Below are 22273 nucleotides of genomic sequence, written 5' to 3' on the forward strand. Positions count from 1 at the left end.
GGAGCACAAAAACAACAGTCTTCAGTGAACTGACCCTTTAACTGACCCAAACATTGTTTTTCATGATTCAGATGAAAAAAATACCATTTCAAGCAACTTTCCAATTTACTTCTATTATCAAATGTGCTTCATTCTTTTGGCATCCTATTTCAAAGGAGCAGGAATGCACTACTAGAAGCTAGCTGAACACATTGGGGCCAATTTACTAAAGCGCGGACGGACATTATACAATGTAGCGTATCATGCCTGCCGCACATCGATAAATGCTGAAAGCATACGCTGTTGGCATTTATCATTGCGCAAGCAGTTCTTGTAAACTACTTGTGCAATGCTGCCCCCTGCAGGTTCGCGGTCAATCGGCCGCTAGCAGGGGTTGTCAATCAGCCTGATCGTATAGAATCGGGCAGATTGAAGACTTCAGCCTCAAGTTATGGAGCAGCGGTCTTTAGACCGCTGCTTCATAACTACTGTTTCCAGCAAGCCTGAAGGCTAGCGCGGAAACAGGGGCATCAAGCTCCATTCGGAGCTTGATAATTTCGGCTACATTATGTGAACCAATCACAAGAGACTTATATGTGCAGTCACCAATCAGCAGCTAGCTCTCCCAGTAGTGCATTGCTGCTCCTAAACCTACCTAGGTATACTTTTCAACAAAGGATACAAATAGAACAAAGCTAATTCAATAATAGAAGTAAATTAGAACATTGTTTACAATTGTGAATAATGAAAGAAAAAAACATGGGTTTTATGTTCTTTTATTATGTTATGGCAGAGCTGGACAAAATGTCTATCTGTCTACTCAGTATTCAAGATTACTCATAAATGGCATTACCTCCCTTTTTTATGGGATTCTAGGTGAAATGAGTCTATATTGTATGAATTAATTTGCTGATTTTTATCTATATTCTCTCAACATCACAACTTTGTAAACACAATTCATTTTTTTAGCAAATGTGGAAAGGTCATAATTAAAAACATTTTTTTTTTTTTTTAGGTGAATTTGTAATTGTCAGTGGATGGGGCAAACAGTTCTTAGCAAGGGCACCTGAAGTCCTCATGGAGGTGAATATTTTTAACTTGTTTAAATATTTTTTTAAAACAAAATAGCTTTGCTAAATGTAAATTAAAAAATATGCAAATCTTTTTCAAACAGCATAAAAGAAACTAACGGCCAGATTACAAGTTTTGCGTTAGGAGCTATGAGGTGCTAACGAGCAGTTTTTTCTCACTGCTCACTTACCTGCAGCGCTGGTATTACAGGTTTTTACAAACCCGGCGTTAAAAGGCAAGAAGTGAGCATTGAGCAAAATTGAGCTCCATACCGCACTCCAATACCAGTGCTGCTTAAGTGAGCGGTGAGCTGGTTATACGTGCTCGTATATGCATTTCCCCATAGCAATCAATGGGGAGAGCCGGCTGAGAAAAAGTCTAACACCTGCAAAAAAGCAGCGTAAATCTCAGTAACGCAGTCCCATTGATTCCTATGGGGAAATAAAAGTTATGTTTACACCTAACACCCTAACATGAACCCAGAGTCTAAACACCACTAATCTTACTCTTATTAACCCCTAATCTACCGCTCCGGACATCGCTGCCACATACATTATACTTATTAACCCATAATCTGCTGCCCCCAACATCCCCGACACCTACATTATATTTATTTACCCCTAATCTCCCTCCCCCAATGTCGCCGCAATCTACCTATGTTTATTAACCCCTAATATGCCGCCCCCAACGTCGCCACCACTATAATAAACATATTAACCCCTAAACCGCTGCACTCCCGCCTCGCAAACACTATTTAAATATTATTAACCCCTAATCTGCCGTCCCTAACATCACCGCCACCTACCTACATTTATTAACCCCTAATCTGCCGCCCCAACGTCACTGCCACTATACTAAATGTATTAACCCCTAAACCTAAGTCTAACCCTAACACCCCCTAACTTAAATATAATTACAATACATCTAAATAAATATTAATATTATTACCTAAATAATTCCTATTTGAAACTAAATACTTACCTGTAAAATAAACCCTAAGATAGCTACAATATAACTAATAGTTACATTGTATCTAGCTTAGGGTTTATTTTTATTTTACAGGCAAGTTTGTATTTATTTTAACTAGGTAGAATAGTTATTAAATAGTTATTAACTATTTAATAACTACCTAGCTAAAATAAATGCAAAAGTACCTGTAAAATAAAACCTAACCTAAGTTACATTAACACCTAACACTACACTACAATTAAATAAATGACCTAAACTAAATACAATTAAATACATGAAATACAATTAGCTAAAGTACAAAAAAAGCCCCCACTAAATTACAGAAAATAAAAAACAAATTACAGATCTTTAAACTAATTACACCTAATCTAATAGCCCTATCAAAATAAAAAAGCCCCCCCCAAATAAAAAAACCCTAGCCTAAACTAAACTATCAATAGCCCTTAAAAGGGCCTTTTGCGGGGCATTGCCCCAAAGTAATCAGCTCTTTTACCTGTAAGAAAAAATACAAACAACCCCGCCAACAGTAAAATCCACCACCCACACAACCAACCCCACAAATAAAATTCTAGCTAAAAAAACCTAAGCTCCCCATTGCCCTGAAAAGGGCATTTGGATGGGCATTGCCCTTAAAAGGGCATTTAGCTCTATTGCAGCCCAAATCCCTAACCTGAAAAATAAACCCACCCAATACACCCTTAAAAAACCCTAACACTAACCCCCTGAAGATCCACTTATAGTTCTGAAGACCGGACATCCATCCTCAAGGAAGCGGCAGAAGTCTTCATCCAACCGCGCCGAAGTCCTCAACAAAGCCGGGAGAAGTCTTCATCCAAGCCGGGAGAAGTGGTCCTCCAGACGGGCAGAAGTCTTCATCCAGACGGCATCTTCTATCTTCATCCATCCGACCCGGAGCCTGTCCATCTTCAAGACATCCGACGCGGAGCATCCTCTTCATCCGGAGTCTTCTTAGTGAATGACGGTTCCTTTAAATTACGTCATCCAAGATAGCGTCTCTTAGATTCCGATTGGCTGATAGAATTCTATCAGCCAATCGGAATCTAAGGGGCGCCATGTTTATTCTAGTGGGTTGGCAATGTCCAGAGCGGCAGATTAGGGGTTAAAAATTTTATTATAGTGTTTGCGATGTGGGAGGACCTCGTTTTAGGGTTAATAGGTAGTTTATGGGTGTTAGTGTACTTTTTAGCACTTTAGTTATGAGTTCTATGCTACGGCGTTGTAGTGTAAAGCTCATAACTACTGACTTTAGAATGCGTTAGGAATCTTGGAGGTAGAGGGTGTACCGCTCACTTTTTGGCCTAACAGGACAGACTCATAATACCAGCGCTATGGAAGTCCCATAGAAAAAAGGGTTTACGAAGTTTACGTTAGTCGTTTTGCGGTAAGGCCAAAGAAGTGTGCGGTGCCCCTAAACCTGCAAGACTCGTAATAGCAGTGGTAGTGAAAAAGCAGTGTTAGTACCTGTTAACGCTGCTTTTTCATCTTAACGCAAAACTCGTAATCTAGCCGATAGTATTGCAAGTCTTTTATGGGTATTGCTGAGATAAAGGGACAATTTATCAAATGTCTGGCGGACATGATACGCTGTAGCAATCATGTCTGCCAGACATCGATAAATGTTTACAGTATACGCTGTCGTCATTTATTATTGCACAAGCAGTTCTGGGTAACTACTTGTGCAATGCCTTCCCCTGCACAAGTAGTTCACCGCTAGCAGGGGGTGTCAATAAACCCATCGTATGAGATTGGGCGGATTGAGACTGCTGCTTCTTAATTCTTGTTTCTGGTGAGCCTGAAGGCTCGCGCAGAAACAGTTGCATTAGGCACAATATGGGCCATGATAAATGGGCCCCAAACTATTTACTTTGATATAGGTATATCAAAAAGGCTTTCATAGAAAAAGATATTTGAGACATTTTTACTGTATTCTTGCTCCTTAACTGTATCCGCCGCCTCTGAGCGGCATACAGCAATCAAAATGATCCTATACGATCGGGTTGATTGACACCCCCTGCTAGCGGCTAGCTTGTTTAATGCTGAATGAGGACAGCGTATGTTGTCCGCATTCAGCGATGTCTGGTGGACATGATACACTGCAGCGTATCATGTCCGCCAGGCAATAATAAATCGGCCCTAGAGCATGCAATTCTAAACTTTATAATTTAGTCCTATTATTAATTTTTCTTTGTTCTCTTGGTATCTTTATTTAAAAAAGCAGGAATGTAAGCTTACTAGCCAGCCCATCTTTGGTTCAGCACCTGGGTAGCGCTTGCTGATTGGTGGCTTAATGTAGCCACCAATCAGCAAGTGTGAGCTAATTGTGAGCTAACTGTTTGAATTGTTCTCCAATTGGCGCTCTAGCCGTACAGAACTTTTCTTTGTACGTTATCTCAAATCTTACAAAAAATATGAGTTTTGAAGTTGGCGACAGAGCACGGGGTATAAGAATGGCACGGCTATATTATTAAAAGTTAAGTTACAGCGCATCTTCATTAGAAGTGATCAAATAAAGTTTCATCTAAGTTTCTATCTAAATAGTGTGTAGTTTCTGTACCTGATTTTAAAACATGTAAAGTTTACCATCACTTTAACTTGTTTTCTTTATCTTTATGAACCCATGGAACAGAGCTGACAGTGTGTGCTCTGCTTTTTTGCAATTGGTCATCTTATTGGTTATACAGTCCAGGGGTAAAGTACAGTGAATGGAGTTCCTACACTATTTTTGCAGGTGGAACTAAGTTTCCCCTGTACAGAGAATAGAAACGCTTCAGTAAACACTGCTGCTGCTGGTGGGAAGTGCTGGAGCACTGTATGGTTAGAGTGATAGTAAGATCCTCTATTAATGGACAGTAACACTTCCTACAATGCACTAAATGCAAGCCTGTCAGTGGTCTTGCTGTGTGATCACCCTGCACTGTGTGGAACACATGGTGCTTACATTTCTTTGTGGCACGTTCTGGGGTTATTTAGCCCCTTTCAGCATAAATAGAACTATTGCACATTAAGTGGGTAATAGAGGAGGAGTCTGGAGTTGCTGTCAGACACGAAGGTCTAAGCCTGCCTTGGAAAGGAAGGAGAGGGGAGGAAGGAGGGTGTGAGGAACTGAAGCTAGGCTGGCTATACACCATGTGAGTTAAAAACAAAGTATGGACACCCTGGATCTTGATATTAAACAACAGGTATTCACGTGTTTCTAGTTTAGTTATTTTAAAGTGTTTTTAAAAAAAGTTCAGTTTTTCACCAAAGAAAATATGTGCTCATCAAGCAGGGTAGAGCCATGTCCTTCCAGCTTCCTGCTTTTTCTCTGTTGAGAATTCCTTTTAGTTCTTCCAGAGAAAGCTGTGATGAGTTTTGCAAGGGTAATACAAATGTACACACAAAGTGAAATTAAAGGTGTTTGTGAAACATCTTGTAGTAGGATAAGCCCAATTACTTTATTTTATACACCAATAGTATGTGCAGTCTGTTTATCTATGTTGGTGTCTGTATGTCTATCAATTTATGGTCAGCAAGCCTGATTCTCTGCATAATGCTGACCTGTGCAATATAATGTATTTGCTGCAGATTCAACCTTACCAGTTTCATCCCAAAGTACAAAGGGACCTGTATTGCTTTCAATGTTGATGTGCCCTCATGCTTTCTGCTTCCTCTGCCAGTGTTACTTGCTTCACATTTACTTGGTATACATGTTAATGGTAAAAGAAAATGACACTCAGATGCCTTGTGACCATAATTTTATTTGAAATCATAAAACAATGAAGGAGATGGTACCTTTTTGCACAAAACTGATTAAAGCTGGCTATAGGGCCAGACTCTTATATCCAGCAAAAATTGTAATAGAGGACAATGACGTAACTCATACCTTGACCAAAGATAGAGAAGCAAAAGAATACTTCAAAAAGCAAAACATCCCACTACCTTAAAAAATGTAAAGCTTACTAAGTATTTCATAACAGATAGACAGACCTGATGGCATTGCTGATTGTTGTACTTTTATTTTTACCCCCTCCCTTTCCCCCCATCTCTTCTCTCACTCAAACCCATACACTGGTGATGTGGAATCAAGATGAAGGGACATATTAAATGCCTGTCTTGGAATGTAGGGATATCACATCTCTGATTAAAAGAAAACTTATCCTCAGGCAATTAGGTAAATATAAACCAGACATAGCCCTTATATAAGAATCCCATCTAAAACTAGAAGAGGCTAATAAACTTAAAACTAAATGGGTAGGAGGAGTGATTGTTTCATCATGTTCTAAAATGTAAAAATATGTGGCCTTTTTATTTAGTAAAAATCTTACATATAAAATACTAAAACAAGAAATTGACGCTGAAGATAGATGGATAGTCCTAGGAGTTGAGATCGAAGGAGTAAAATATATTTTTTGCAATATATACGGTCCAAATAAAACAGACACTAACTTCTGGAATAAACTTATCACCTTTTTGTCCCAATATATAGGACAAAACCTAATTATAGCTGGTAATTTTAATCTGACTCCATCACTATTGTTAGATAAGCTCACACCTAAAAAATCATTTTTTCTCTAACAAAAAATCCAAAGTATTTTCACAGATATGCAGGAATCTAAAGGTACATGACTTGTGGCGTATCCAATTTCCAGATTCCAAAGCATATACTTGCAAATCTAAAACCTATAGATCACTATCTAGGATTGATTTTTTAAAAATATCAAGCTCAATGCTTACCTTAGATGCTAAAGCTCAAATCCTCGACATTTCCATTTCTGATATTATGAAGCCAAATCAGAAATATTCTGGGAGATGCCGCCAAAGCATATTTTAGAGGGAGATTAAGGCTCACATGATCAAACAAAAAAAAAGTTCAAAGCTTGCGAAATTCATCTGGCAAACCAGGTCAGTAATATGTACAGAAAATATATAAACAATCCCATTAAAACACTGTGGGATGAATACCAAGTAGGTAAGCAGGATAGAGATATTTTTATAAAACAATTGAATGGAAAGAACTGAGAATAAATGTGATATTTAAAAGTCAGTTTGGTAAATCTGCCAAATTTTTAGCTAGGTTTGATAAAGCTAGAAAGAAGAATAATGCAATTGAAGCTATTATAGATGGGCAGGAAAGATTTACGGATGCTGAGAAAGCCTTTGACTCAGTAATATGGGACCAACTATATAGGCTCACATGATCAAACAAAAAAAAAAAGTTCAAAGTTTGCGAAATTCATCTGGCAAACCAGGTCAGTAATATGTACAGAAAATATATAAACAATCCCATTAAAACACTGTGGGATGAATACCAAGTAGGTAAGCAGGATAGAGATATTTTTTATAAAACAACAATTGAATGAAAATAACTGAGAATAAATGTGATATTTAAAGGTCAGTTCAGTAACTAGCTAGGTTTGATAAAGCTAGAAAGAAGAATAATGCAATTGAAGCTATTATAGATGGGCAGGAAAGATTTACGGATCTAACCAATATAAAGAAGGTTTTTCTAAATTATTTCCAAAATATATATGCCACAAAAGATAATAACACAGAAAATAAAAATATATTTTGGAATAGAATCAATCCTCCCAAGATATCTAACCGCTTTTTTTTTAAATGTTACTATTACTAGAGATGAAGTTCTGGAAGCAATACATTATGCCAAATTAAATAAAGCCCCAGGAACAGATCAACTCCCCTCAGAATTTTATAAAATATTGAAAGTAGATATTGCAGACACACTAAGCAGACTTTTTAATGATTATTTTATTAAAAAACAAGTTATGTCTAAATATTTTTCAGTGTCGGTTATTACCCTTATTTTGAAAAAGACAAGAAGACTTTGTACCCAGGGTCTTATAGGCCTACCTCACTACTAAATGTAGATTATAAATTACTTCCATTATAGCAAATATAATTAAATCTGGCTTAAACCAAATCATTACATGAGGACCAAACATGCTTCATGGAAGGCAGATCCACAATCAAAAATATTCGTAGAGTCTCTATCTTACTAGAACTTTTGTGAAATAGGTTCTATAAAAACAAATCCCATATAAAACAAGACTTTGCTCTTTTGACAGTCAATGCTGAGAAAGCCTTTGACTCAGTAATATGGGACCAACTATATACTTCTCTTGATAAGTTTGGCTTTTCTGGGAACTTTGTTTCCTTTGTTAAATCTATTTACAATTACCCTACATCATCTATACTAGTGAATGGCAGTATAACTTCAATCTTTTACTTACACAAAGGAACAAGGCAGGGATGCCCACTCTCTCCCTTTCTGTTCAATGTCACAATAGAACCCTTAGCTATACTTCTTAGGGAACAATTAAAAGGAATAGATCTTGGTAATCAGAACATAGTCTTTTCTCTTTATGTGGAGTACCTTCTTGTCTTTTTCAAGAATACTAGTAAAATATTCCCATTGCCTTAAATATTTTTTTTATCTCTTTAGTGCCTTCTCTGGTTACAAACTCAATTTAAACAAATCTAAAATTCTCTGGATTCTCCAAAATAAACACAGCTTTAAATCTCTCCTTTTAAGGAAGTAGAGACAATCAAATATTTGGGAATTCATTTGCATAAAGACCCAAATACTTGGTACCAAATGTAATTATGCTACTTTCTTTGCAAATGCCTCTAGGAAATTACAAAGATGGTCTACATTTCCTATTTCACTCTCAGCTAAAATAATGATAATAAAATCTATTCTATTTCCTCAATTAGTTTACATAATGCAGAATTTACCACTTTTCATTTTAAACGTAAAGTCTTTTAACAAGGATTGTACAAAATGTATTTGGAATTGAAAAGACATTGGCCTCTAGTTATCAAGCCGTCAACCGCAAATATGCTGGAATTCCACAGCGTATTTGTGGTGAGGCTGATTCGCCTTAGTTATCATGCCCTACTGCCCGGCAAAAGTAGAATATAGTGACGTAAGCTTCGATCCGCCGGACTCAGTCCGACACAGATCGATGCTTACGTCACTACAGATGTTCTGAAAGCAAATTCGGCACAATCTGACTACTTTTGGTAGTTATCAAACTACTACCAGGTACGCTCGCCACTATTTCGGCCCAGCGTACCTGGATTTCAATCCGCCGCCCTAGAGGCGGCAGATCCCATAGGAATCAATGGGAGTCTGACCATAGCGAAAGCTCATGTTCGGTGCTGCCCGATATCCCATTGATTCCTATGGGAAATGTCTGCACCTAACACCCTAACATGTACCCCGAGTCTAAACACCCCTAATCTGCCCCCCTACACCGCCGCAACTAAATAATTGTATTACCCCCTAAACTGCCGCTCCTGGACCCCGCCGCAACTATAATACACATGTTAACCCCTAAACAGCCGCTCCCTGACCCCGCCGCCAACTACATTATACATATTAACCCCTAATCTGCCGCCCCCTATACCGCCGCCACCTACATAAACTTATTAACCCCTATCCTGCAGATCCCGGACCCCACCACAACTAAATAAATTGTTTAACCCCTAAACAGCCGCTCCTGGACCCTGCCGCCACCTATATTAAAATTATTAACCCCTAAACCTAAGTCTAACACTAACCCTAACCCCCCTAACTTAAATATTATTTTAATAAATCTAAATTTAAATTACTATTATTAACTAAATTAATCCTATTTAAAACTAAATACTTGCCTGTAAAATAAACCCTAAGATAGCTACAACATAATTAATAATTACATTGTAGCTATTTTAGGATTTATTTTTATTTTACAGGCAACTTTGTATTTATTTTAACTAGGTACAATAGCTATTAAATAGTTATTAACTATTTAACAGCTACCTAGCTAAAAGAAATACAAAATTACCTGTAAAATAAAAACTAACCTAAGTTACAATTACACCTAACACTACACTATCATTAAATAAATTATTCCAATTTAAAACTTAATACTTACCTGTAAAATAAACCCTAAGATAGCTACAATTTAATTAATAATTACATTGTAGCTATCTTAGGATTTATATTTATTTTACAGGCAACTTTGTATTTATTTTAACTAGATACAATAGTTATTAAATAGTTACAGTGGGGCAAAAAAGTATTTAGTCAGCCACCAATTGTGCAAGTTCTCCAACTTAAGAAGATGAGAGAGGTCTGTAATTTTCATCATAGGTATACCTCAACTATGAGAGACAAAATGTGGAAACAAATCCAGACAATCACATTGTCTGATTTGGAAAGAATTTATTTGCATATTATGGTGGAAAATAAGTATTTGGTTACCTACAAACAAGCAAGATTTCTGGCTCTCACAGACCTGTATCTTCTTCTTTAATAGGCTCCTCTGTCCTCCACTCATTACCTGTATTAATGGCACCTATTTGAACTTGTTATCAGTAAAAAAGACACCTGTCCACAACCGCAAACAGTCACACTCCAAACTCCACTATGGTGAAGACCAAAGAGCTGTTGAAGGACACCAGAAACAAAATTGTAGACCTGCACCAGGCTGGGAAGACTGAATCTGCAATAGGCAAGCAGCTTGGTGTGAAGAAATCAACTGCTGGAGCAATAATTAGAAAATGGAAGACATACAAGACCACTGATAATCTCCCACAATCTGGGGCTCCACGCAAGATCTCACCCCGTGGGGTCAAAATGATCACAAGAACGGTGAGCAAACATCCCAGAACCACACAGGGGGACCTAGTGAATGACCTGCAGAGAGCTGGGACCAACTTAACAAAGGTTACCATCAGTAACACACTACGCCGCCAGAGACTCAGATCCTGCAGTGCCAGATGTGTCCCCCTGCTTAAGCCAGTACATGTCCGGGCCCGTCTGAAATATGCTAGAGAGTATTTGAATGATCCAGAAGCGGATTGGGAGAATGTCATATGGTCAGATGAAACCAAAGTAGAACTGTTTGGTAGAAACACAACTCGTCATGTTTGGAGGAGAGAGAATGCTGAGTTGCAACCAAAGAACACCATACCTACTGTGAAGCATGGGGGTGGCAACATCATGCTTTGGGGCTGTTTCTCTGCAAAGGGAACAGGAGGACTGATCCGTGTACATGAAAGAATGAATGGGGCCATGTATCGTGAGATTTTGAGTGCAAAACTCCTTCCATCAGCAAGGGCATTGAAGATGAAACGTGGCTGGGTCTTTCAGCATGACAATTATCCCAAACACACTGCCCGGGCAACGAAGGAGTGGCTTTGTAAGAAGCATTTTAAGGTCCTGAAGTGGCTTAGCCAGTCTCCAGATCTCAACTCCATAGAAAACCTTTGGAGGGAGTTGGAAGTCTGTGTTGCCCAGCGACAGCCCCAAAACATCACTGCTCTAGAGGAGATCTGCATGCAGGAATGTGCCAACATACCAGCAACAGTGTGTGACAACTTTGTGAAGACTTACAGAAAGCGTTTGACCTCTGTCATTGCCAACAAAGAATATATAACAAAGTATAGAGATGAACTTTTGATATTGACCAATTACTTATTTTCCACTATAATTTGCAAATAAATTCTTTCCAGATCAGACAATGTGATTGTCTGGATTTGTTTCCACATTTTGTCTCTCATAGTTGAGGTATACCTATGATGAAAATTACAGGCCTCTCTCATCTTCTTAAGTGGGAGAACTTGCACAATTGGTGGCTGACTAAATACTTTTTTGCCCCACTATATTAACTATTTAATAACTACCTAGCTAAAATAAATACAAAATTACCTGTAAAATAAATCCTAACCTGTTACAATTAAACCTAACACTACACTATCATTAAATTAATTAATAAATTAGCTACCAATACCTACAAATAAATATAATTAAATAAACTAAACTAAATTACAAAAAAAAAACCCACTAAATTACAGAAAATAAAAAAATATTACAAGAATTTTAAACTAATTACACCGAATCTAAGCCCCTTAATAAAATAAAAAAATAATAAAAGTCCCCACCCTATTCTACATTACAAAGTAATCAGCTCTTTTACCAGCCCTTAAAAGGCATTGCCCCAAATTAATCAGCTCCTTTGCCTGTAAAAAAAAATACAACCCCCCCAACATTAAAACCCACCACCCACATACCCCTACTCTAACCCACCCAAACCCCCCTTAAATAAACCTAACACTACCCCCCCTGAAGATCTCCCTACCTTGAGTCGTCTTCACCCAGCCGGGCCAAAGTCTTTATCCGATGGGGCATAAGAGGACATCCAGACCAGCAGAAGTCTTCATCCTATCCGGGCAGAAGAGGACATCTGGACCGGCAGATATCTTTATCCAAGTGGCATCTTCTATCTTCATCCATCCGACGAGGAGTGGCTTCTTCAAGACCTCCGGCACGGAACATCCTTCCTGCATGACGACTACCCAATGAATGGCTGGTCCTTTAAATGACGTCATAGAAGAAGATGCCGCTTGGATGAAGATGTCTGCCGGTCCGGATGTCCTCTTCTGCCCGGATAGGATGAAGACTTCTGCCGGTCTGGATGTCCTCTTCTGCCCCATCGGATGAAGACTTCGGCCTGGCTGGGTGAAGACGACTCAAGGTAGGGAGATCTTCAGGGGGGTAGTGTTAGGTTTATTTAAGGGGGGTTTGGCTGTGTTAGAGTAGGGGTATGTGGGTGGTGGGTTTTAATGTTGGAGGGGTTGTATTTTTTTTTACAGGCAAAAGAGCTGATTACTTTGGGGCAATGCCCCACAAAAAGCCCTTTTAAGGGCTGGTAAAAGAGCTGATTACTTTGTAATGTAGAATAGGGTAGGGACTTTTATTATTATTTTTTTATTATTATTTTATTAGGGGGCTTAGATTAGGTGTAATTAGTTTAAAATTCTTGTAATATTTTTTTATTTTCTGTAATTTAGTGTTTTGTTTTTTTTTGTAATTTAGTTTAGTTTATTTAATTGTTTTTAATTGTAGGTATTGGTAGCTAATTTATTTAATTAATTTAATGATAGTGTAGTGTTAGGTTTAATTGTAACTTAGGTTAGGATTTATTTTGCAGGTAATTTTGTATTTCTTTTAGCTAGGTAGATGTTAAATAGTTAATAACTATTTAATAACTATTGTATCTAGTTAAAATAAATACAAAGTTGCCTGTAAAATAAATATAAATCCTAAGATAGCTGCAATGTAATTATTAATTATATTGTAGCTATATTAGGGTTTATTTTATAGGTAAGTATTTAGTTTTAAATAGGATTAATTTAGTTAATAAGAGTAATATTATTTAGATTTATTTAATTAGTATTTAAGTTAGGGGGGTGTTAGGGTTAGTGTTAGACTTAGGTTTAGGGGTTAATAATTTTATTATAGTGGCGGCGGTATAGGGGGGCAGGATAGGGGTTAATAGGTATTAGGTAGGTGGCGGTGGGGTCCGGGAGCGGCGGTTTAGGGGTTAACATATTTATTATAGTTGCGGCGGGGTCTAGGAGCGGCAATTTAGGGATTAACATATTTATTATAGTTGTGGTGGAGACTAGGAGCGGCGGTTTAGGGGTTAACATATTTATTATAGTTGTGGAAGGGTCTAGGAGCGGCGGTTTAGGGGTTAATATATTTATTATAGTTGCGGTGGGGTCTAGGAGCGGCGGTTTAGGGGTTAATAACTTTATTTAGTTGGGGGGGCTCCGGGGGCGCCGGTATAGGGGGTAGAACAGTATAGTATAGTGTGAGTGCTTAGTGACAGGGGTATCAATAAAGCTGTAAAAAAGCCAAAGAGCAGCGAGATTGATGATTGATAACTATCAGAGTCCGCTGCTCATCGCCCCGTACTTGGTGCGCGGCTTGTTGACAGATTTATTGATTAACTTTGGCGAGCGTATTCAGGTCCGCGGCGGCGATGTGAGGCGAGCTTAGGTGAGCATATTGGGGCCGGCGAATGCAGGTAAGTAGACGGCTTCATAACTAGAGGCCATTGCCTTTCTATAATCAAACTGACTCAAACACCAAAATATGGCGGCTTCTCCCTTCCTGATATGAAATGGTGTAACATTATATTATATTACTAGCATGATTTGCATATGATTGGATTACCAGAAGAAATTATTTTACTAATCTTCAAATTGAGGAGAAATTAGTCTCTCCATTTATGCATAAAGCTATTATTCATTGTCCTGCAACTCAGCTCTCAACGAATGTTCAAAATTTGTTTGCATTTCTTAATACTATTATTGCCCAGCAAAAACTTCGCTCAGTACTCCATATACATTTTTATCTATCCTCCCTACTACCTATTCGAGAGAATCCTCTTATTTGCCTGGCATACATTCTGAGATATTCAGATCCTGGGAACAAAAAGGCTTGGTGTATGTAGTGCAAGCTCTAGATAGAACTAATAAGATGAGAACTTTTGAGTCTATCTCTACAGAATATAATATACCCAATAATAATTTATATGCTTATCTTCAACTTTCAACACTTTGTTGCAGGATATCCAGACACAATACAGGAAATAAAGCAATTCGGTAAATAAGGTGACTATATTACCTTACATAGGGTTGGTATACACTCTATTTCATTAATGTATAAAATACTACTTGCCACACAAGGACAACTAGTTTTAGATGCAATGCTGTCAAATTGCAGGATCTACTTTAACATTAGAGAATATCCAAGCAAGTATTAAATGGGTTAAAGAGGCTCCCCTTTCTTGTTCATGGAAAGAGTCACATATAAAGCTAATGAATAATGCTTATATACACCGATAAAATTAGCTTAATGGGCGGAAAATGGTATAAGCAACTGTCCCAAATGCAATAGAGCTTTAGCAGACTTGCTTCATTGCGCAAGGTTATGCCCAAAAATCAAACAATTTTGGCTAAAGGTGACATATTGGCCTCTAGTTATCAAGCTCCGTAATTTGCTTGCCCAATACGCCCGCCTAAGCTCGCCTCACATCGCCGCCGCAGACCTGAATACGCTCGCCAAAGTTATTAAAAAAGCTGTTCAAAAGCCACGCACCAAGCGGACTGTGATAGTTATCACACATCGATCTTGCTGCTCTTCGACTTTTCTACAGCTTTATTAATACCCCTGTCACTAAGCACTCACACTATACTATACTGTTCTACCCCCTATACCGGCGCCCCCGGAGCCCCCCCAACTAAATAAAGTTATTAACCCCTAAACCGCAGCTCCTAGACCCCACCGCAACTATAATAAATATATTAACCCCTAAACCGCTGCTCCTAGACCCCGCCGCAACTATAATAAATATGTTAACCCCTAAACCGCCGCTCCCGGACCCCGCCGCCACCTACATTATACCTATTAACCCCTATCCTGCCCCCCTATACTGCCGCCACCCATAATAAATTTTTTAAGCCCTATCCTGCGGATCCCGGACCTCGTCGCAACTAAATAAATTGTTTAATCCCTAAACCGCCGCTCCCGGCCCCCGCCGCCACCTATATTAAACTTATTAACACCTAATCTGCCCCCCCCTACACCGTCGCCACCTATATTAAATTAATTAACCCATATCCTGCCCCCCTATACCGCCGCAACCTATAATAAAAAATAAAATCAGATTGAGATTGCATTCTATTGGCTGTTCCGATCAGCCAATAGAATGCGAGCTCAATCTGATTGGCTGATCGGATCAGCCAATCGGATTTAACTTGAATCTGATTGGCTGATTCCATCAGCCAATCAGAATTTTCCTACCTTAATTCCGATTGGCTGATAGAATCCTATCAGCCAATCGGAATTCGAGGGACGCCATCTTGGATGACGTCCCTTAAAGGAACCGTCATTCGTCGGGAAGATGGATGGATCCGCGCTGGAGGTCTTGAAGATCAGCCGGTCGTCATCGGATGGAAGAACAGAGAAGATGCGGCTTGGATGAAGATGTTTGCCAGTCCGGATGTCCTCTTCTGTCCGCTTGGATCAAGACTTCAGCCGGAGGATGGACGTCACTCTTCAGCCCCCGCTTGGGCTTGGATCAAGACTTCGGAGCTAGGACGGATCGGTGTGATACCCGGTGTGGTGAAGACAAGGTAGGAAGATCTTCAGGGGCTTAGTGTTAGGTTTATTTAAGGGGGGTTTGGGTTAGATTAGGGGTATGTGGGTGGTGGGTTGTAATGTTGGGGGGGGGGTATTGTATGTTTTTTTTACAGGCAAAAGAGCTGAATTCTTTGGGGCATGCCCCGCAAATGGCCCTTTTAAGGGCTGGTAAGATAAAAGAGCTTTTCTATTTTAATTTTAGAATCGGGTAGGGCATTTTTTGGGGGGGGGGGCTTTGTTATTTTATTAGGGGACTTAGAGTAGGTGAAATTAGTTTAAAATTGTTGTAATATTTTTCTAATGTTTGTAAATATTTTTTTTATTTTTTGTAACTTAGTTCTTTTTTATTTTTTGTACTTTAGTTAGTTTATTTCATTGTATTTATTTGTAGGTATTTTATTTAATTAATTTATTGATAGTGTAGTGTTAGGTTTAATTGTAGATAATTGTAGGTAGTTTATTTAATTTATTTATTGATAGTGTAGTGTTAGGTTTAATTGTAACTTAGGTTAGGATTTATTTTACAGGTAATTTTGTAATTATTTTAACTAGGTAACTATTAAATAGTTATTAACTATTTAATAGCTATTGTACCTGGTTAAAATAAATACAAAGTTGCCTGTAAAATAAAAATAAATCCTAAAATAGCTACAATATAATTATAATTTATATTGTAGCTATATTAGGATTTATTTTACAGGTAAGTATTTAGCTTTAAATAGGAATAATTTATTTAATAAGAGTTAATTTATTTCGTTAGATTTAAATTATATTTAACTTAGGGGGGTGTTAGGGTTAGGGTTAGACTTAGCTTTAGGGGTTAATACATTTATTATAGTAGCGGCGAGATCCGGTCGGCAGATTAGCGGTTAATACTTGAAGTTAGGTGTCGGCAATGTTAGGGAGGGCAGATTAGGGGTTAATACTATTTATTATAGGATTATTGAGGCGGGAGTGAGGCGGATTAGGGGTTAATAACTTTATTATAGTAGCGGCGCGGTCCGGTCGGCAGATTAGGGGTTAATAAGTGTAGGCAGGTGGAGGCGACGTTGAAGGGGGCAGATTAGGGGTTAATAAATATAATATAGGGGTCAGCGGTGTTAGGGGCAGCAGATTAGGGGTACATAAGTATAACGTAGCTTGGGGCGGTGTGCGGACGGCAGATTAGGGGTTAAAAAATTTAATTCGAGTGACGGCGATGTGGGGGGACCTCGGTTTAGGGGTGCATAGGTAGTTTATGGGTGTTAGTGTACTTTAGAGCACAGTAGTTAAGAGCTTTATAAACCGGCGTTAGCCCAGAAAGCTCTTAACTACTGACTTTTTTCTGCGGCTGGAGTTTTGTCATTAGATTTCTAACGCTCACTTCAGCCACGACTCTAAATACAAATACAATCTCTAAACTTAGTTTTTAGTTAGTTTATTTAATTGTAGGTATTTGTAGTTAATTTATTTAATTTATTTAATGATAGTGTAGTGTTAGGTTTAATTGTAACTTAGGTTAGGATTTATTTTACAGGTAATTTTGTATTTCTTTTATCTAGGTAGTTATTAAATAGTTAATAACTATTTAATAACTATTCTACCTAGTTAAAATAAATACAAAGTTACCTGTAAAATAAATATAAATCCTAAAATAGCTACAATGTAATTATTAATTACATTGTAGCTATATTAGGGTTTGTTTTACAGGTAAGTATTTAGTTTTAAATAGGAATAATTTAGTTAATGATAGTGTAGTGTTAGGTGTAATTGTAACTTAGGTTAGTTTTTATTTTACAGGTAAATTTGTCTTTATTTTAACTAGGTAGCTATTAAATAGTTAATACGCTGCCCCTTTAAAATCATTCCATATTCTTTTCTTATTCTCTTATTATCATTCTACCAAAACATATTACATTAATAAACACTGCTATTATGATAGGTCGCATCTTAATCCTAAAGAATTGGAAAAAAAAGTCTGCACCATCACTACTGGCATTTAAACAGGCAATCTATTCTCAAATTATTTTTGAACAATTCAATATTTCTATATCCTCTATTAAGCAGAGTCAAGCCTTTTTTGACAAGGGGCTAAAAATCATATTGCTCCGTCCTACAAACATCCAATATATTCTCACGAGACAATTCCACAAGACTTATACCATTGAAGCCTTAATCTTTTTCCTTCATCTTGGCACTAGGACCCTATCCAAGAATCCTTAGTTGGCTGAGAGAAGAGAGGGAATCCCCCCTCCTTTTTTTTGTTTTGTTTTTTTGTTTTATTTTTACTCAGAAAAAATCTCGACATGATGTATACAACATTTACACCCTTGTACCTCTCAACATTTAATTATTACGAGCGTTCTTTATTAAACTCATGGATAACTGAATACATAGAACTAGTGGAGATCCTACTATTGCTATTATTTTGATTAATCTAAACTTTTTATTTCTCCTTTTTTTTGCCTGTATGTACATAGATCTATTTCTCTGTGTATTTGTATTATGTGTTTTATTTTTATTTTCTGTATTACAACGCTTTGAATGCTTGTCACTTACTGTTGACTATAATTTTTTTTTATTTTTTTTTTAAAGTTAGAGCCTTATCTGGTTTCCTTTGTATAATGACACAAGAAAAGCAGTATGATTAAAGGTTTCTTCTAAGTTTTACATTGAATAAGAATGTGATGGTGTAGCTAGCAGTTCACTCAATGGCAGACGTACATACATATGGGCCTCTAGTTATCAAGCCGTCGACTTTCTTGCATTCAACGGCATCAATACGCTCGCCTAAGATCGCCTAACATCGCTGCCGCGGACCTGAATACGTTTGCCAAAATTATCAAGAAAGCTGTCAAAAAGGTGCGATGAGCAGCGGACTGTTGTTAACTATCATTTATCGATCTGGCTGCTCATCGGCTTATTCGCAGCTTTCTTGGTACCCTGTCACTAATCACCCACACTATCCTATACTGTTTTACCCCCTATACCGCTGCTCCAGGAGCCCGCCACAGCTAAATAAAGTTATTAACCCCTAAACCGCCGCTCCCGGAGCCCACCGCAACTCTAATAAAGTGTTTAACCCCTAAACAGCCATTCCCGGACCCCGCCACACCTAAATAAAGTGTTTAAACCCTAAACCGCCACTCCCGGAGCCCACCACCACCTACATTATATGTATTAACCCCTAAACTGCTGCTTCCAGACCCCGCCGCAACAAAATAAAATATTGAACCCCTAAACCACCACTCACGTACCCCGCTGCCATCTACATTATATTTATTAACACCTAATCTGACCCCCCTACACCGCCGCCACCTACATTCAATTTATTAACCCCTAATCTCCCGCCCCCAACCTCGCCGCCACTATATTAAATTTATTAACCCCTAAACCTAAGTCTAACCCTAACACCCCTAACTTAAATATAATTTAAATTAGTCAAAATAAATATTCCTATCATGAAATAAATTATACCTATTTAAGAATAAATACTTACCTGTAAAATAAACCCTAAGCTAGCTAGAATATAACTAATAATTACATTGTAGCTATTTTAGGATTTATTTTTATTTTACAGGTAACTTTGTATTTATTTTAACTAGGTAGAATAGTTATTAAATAGTTATTAACTATTTAATAACTATCTAATTAAAATAAATACAAAAGTACCTGTAAAATAAAACCTAACCTAAGTTACAATTACACCTAACACTACACTATAATTAAATTAATTCCCTAAATTAAAATAAATTAATTACAGTTAAATAAAATTAACTAAAGTACAAAAAACAAACACTAAATTACAGAAAATAATAAAATAATTTCAAGAATTTTAAACTAATTACACCTAATCTAATCCCCCTAATAAAATAAAAAAGCCCCTCAAAATAATAAAAAATCCCTACCCTATACTAAATTACAAATAGCCCTTAAAAGGGCCTTTTGTGGGGCATTGCACCAAAGTAATCAGCTCTTTTACCTGAAAAAAAATACAATACCCCCCAACATTACAACCCACCATGTACACACCCAACCCTACTCTAAAACCCACCCAATCACCCCTTAATAAAACCTAACACTACCCCTTTGAAGATCACCCTACCTTGAGACGTCTTCACCCAACCAAGCCTAAGTTCTCAACGAAGTCGGGCGAAGTCTTCATCCAACCGGGCAGAAGAGGTCCTCCAGACAGGCAGAAGTCTTCATCCAGGCGGCATCTTCTATCTTCATCCATCCGACGAGGAGCGGCTCCATCTTGAAGACATCCGACGTGGAGCAGCCAATAGGATTTTTCCTACCTTAATTCCGATTGGCTGATAGAATTCTATCAGCCAATCGGAATTCAAGGGACGCCATCTTGGATGACGTCATTTAAAGGAACCGTCATTTGTCGGGTAGTCGTCGGTCTGGATGGATGCTCCGTGTCTGATGTCTTCAACATGGAGCCGCTCCTCGTCGGATGGATGAAGATAGAAGATGCCGCCTGGATGAAGACTTCTGCCCGTCTGGAGGACCTCTTCTGCCCGGTTGGATGAAGACTTCACCCGGCTTCATTGAGGACTTCAGCCTGGTTGGGTGAAGACGTCTCAAGGTAGGGTGATCTTCAAGGGGGTAGTGTTAGGTTTTATTAAGGGGGGATTGGGTGGGTTTTAGAGTAGGGTTGGTTGTGTGGGTGGTGGGTTTTAATGTTGGGGGTATTGTACTTTTTTTTCAGGTAATAGAGCTGAATACTTTGGGGCAAATGCCCTGCAAAAAGCCCTTTTAAGGGCTATTTGTAACTTAGTATAGGGTAGGGATTTTTATTATTTTGGGGGGCTTTTTTATTTTATTAGGGGGATTAGATTAGGTGTAATTAGTTTAAGAAAAGTGTAATTATTTTATTATTTTCTGTAACTTAGTGTTTTTTATTTTTTGTACTTTAATTTTGTTTAATTTTAATTCATTGTATTTCATTGTAGTTAATTTATTTAATTAATTTAATTATAGTGTAGTGTTAGGTGTAATTGTAACTTAGGTTAGGATTTATTTTACAGGTCAATTTGTATTTATTTTAGCTAGGTAGTTATTAAATAGTTAATAACTATTTAATAACTATTCTACCTAGTTAAAATAAATACAAAGTTGTCTGTAAAATAAAAATAAACCCTAAACTAGCTACAATGTAACTATTAGTTATATTGTAGCTAGCTTAGGGTTTATTTTATAGGTAAGTATTTAGTTTTAAATAGGAATTATTTATTTAATGATATGAATATTTATTTAGATTTATTAAAATTATATTTAAGTTAGGGGGTGTTAGGGTTAGACTTAGATTTAGGGGTTAATATGTTTATTATAGTGTCGGTGGTGTAGGGGGAGATAGATTAGGGGTTAATAAATATAATGTAGGTGATGGTGGGCTCCGGGAGTGGCAGTTTAGGGGTTAAACAATTTATTTAGTTGCGGCGGGGTCTGGGATCGGCAGTATAGGGGTTAATAACTTTATGTAGGTGGTGGCTGTATAGGGAGCGGCAGATTAGGGGTTAATAGGTATAATGTAGGTGGCGGTGGGCTCCGTGAGCGGCGGTTTAGGAGTTAATACATTTATTAGAGTTGCGGCGGGATCCGGGAGCGGCGGTTTAGGGGTTAAACACTTTAATAGAGTTGTGGTGGGCTCCGGGAGCGCCGGTTTAAGGGTTAATAAGTATAATGTAGGGGGGGCAGATTATTGGTGTTTAGACTCGGGTACATGTTAGGGTGTTAGGTGTAGACGTTCCCATAGGAATCAATGGGATATCGGGCAGCAGCAAACATGAACTTTCACTGTTTTCAGACTCCCATTGATTCCTATGGCATCCACCGCCTCCAGGGCAGCAGATTGAAAACCAGGTACGCTGGGACGGAAAAGTGGCGAGCGTACCTGGTAGGTATTTGATAGCTACCAAAAGTAGTCAGATTGTGCCAAACTTGCATTCAGAACATCTGTAGTGATGTAAGCATCGATCTGTGTCGGACTGAGTCCGCCAGATCGTATGTTACGTCACTAAATTCTACTTTTGCCGGTCTGTAGGGTTTGATAACTACGGCAAATCAGAATCGCCACAAATACGCTGCGGAATTCCAGCGTATTTGCGGTTGACATCTTGATAAATAAGGGCCATGGTCTAGTCATGAGACCATCTGGAGCTTCACAACAATATTACAGGAACTTGGCTTTGACTGTGTGTGTTAACATTTTTTTGCAGAATCACTTAAGAGAAGATTGAAGTACATTTATTCAATTTAGTTGATCTT

At 38.0% G+C, this 22273-nt stretch overlaps 1 protein-coding gene across 2 annotated transcripts in view; it reads left to right on the forward strand.

Moving 5' to 3' along the window:
* Positions 1–22273, forward strand: part of MASP1 (MBL associated serine protease 1) — a 318359-nt gene that overhangs the window by 287137 nt on the left and 8949 nt on the right. The window contains exon 14 of one of the 2 annotated variants that reach the window (XM_053710259.1): positions 995–1062. The exons of the other annotated variant lie outside the window; for it this stretch is intronic. Coding sequence (XP_053566234.1) covers positions 995–1062 — 68 coding nt within the window. The remainder of the gene's footprint in view (positions 1–994; positions 1063–22273) is intronic. 2 annotated transcript variants of the gene reach the window in all.

Source organism: Bombina bombina, chromosome 4 (genome assembly GCF_027579735.1).
Source record: "Bombina bombina isolate aBomBom1 chromosome 4, aBomBom1.pri, whole genome shotgun sequence".
NCBI lineage: Eukaryota > Metazoa > Chordata > Amphibia > Anura > Bombinatoridae > Bombina > Bombina bombina.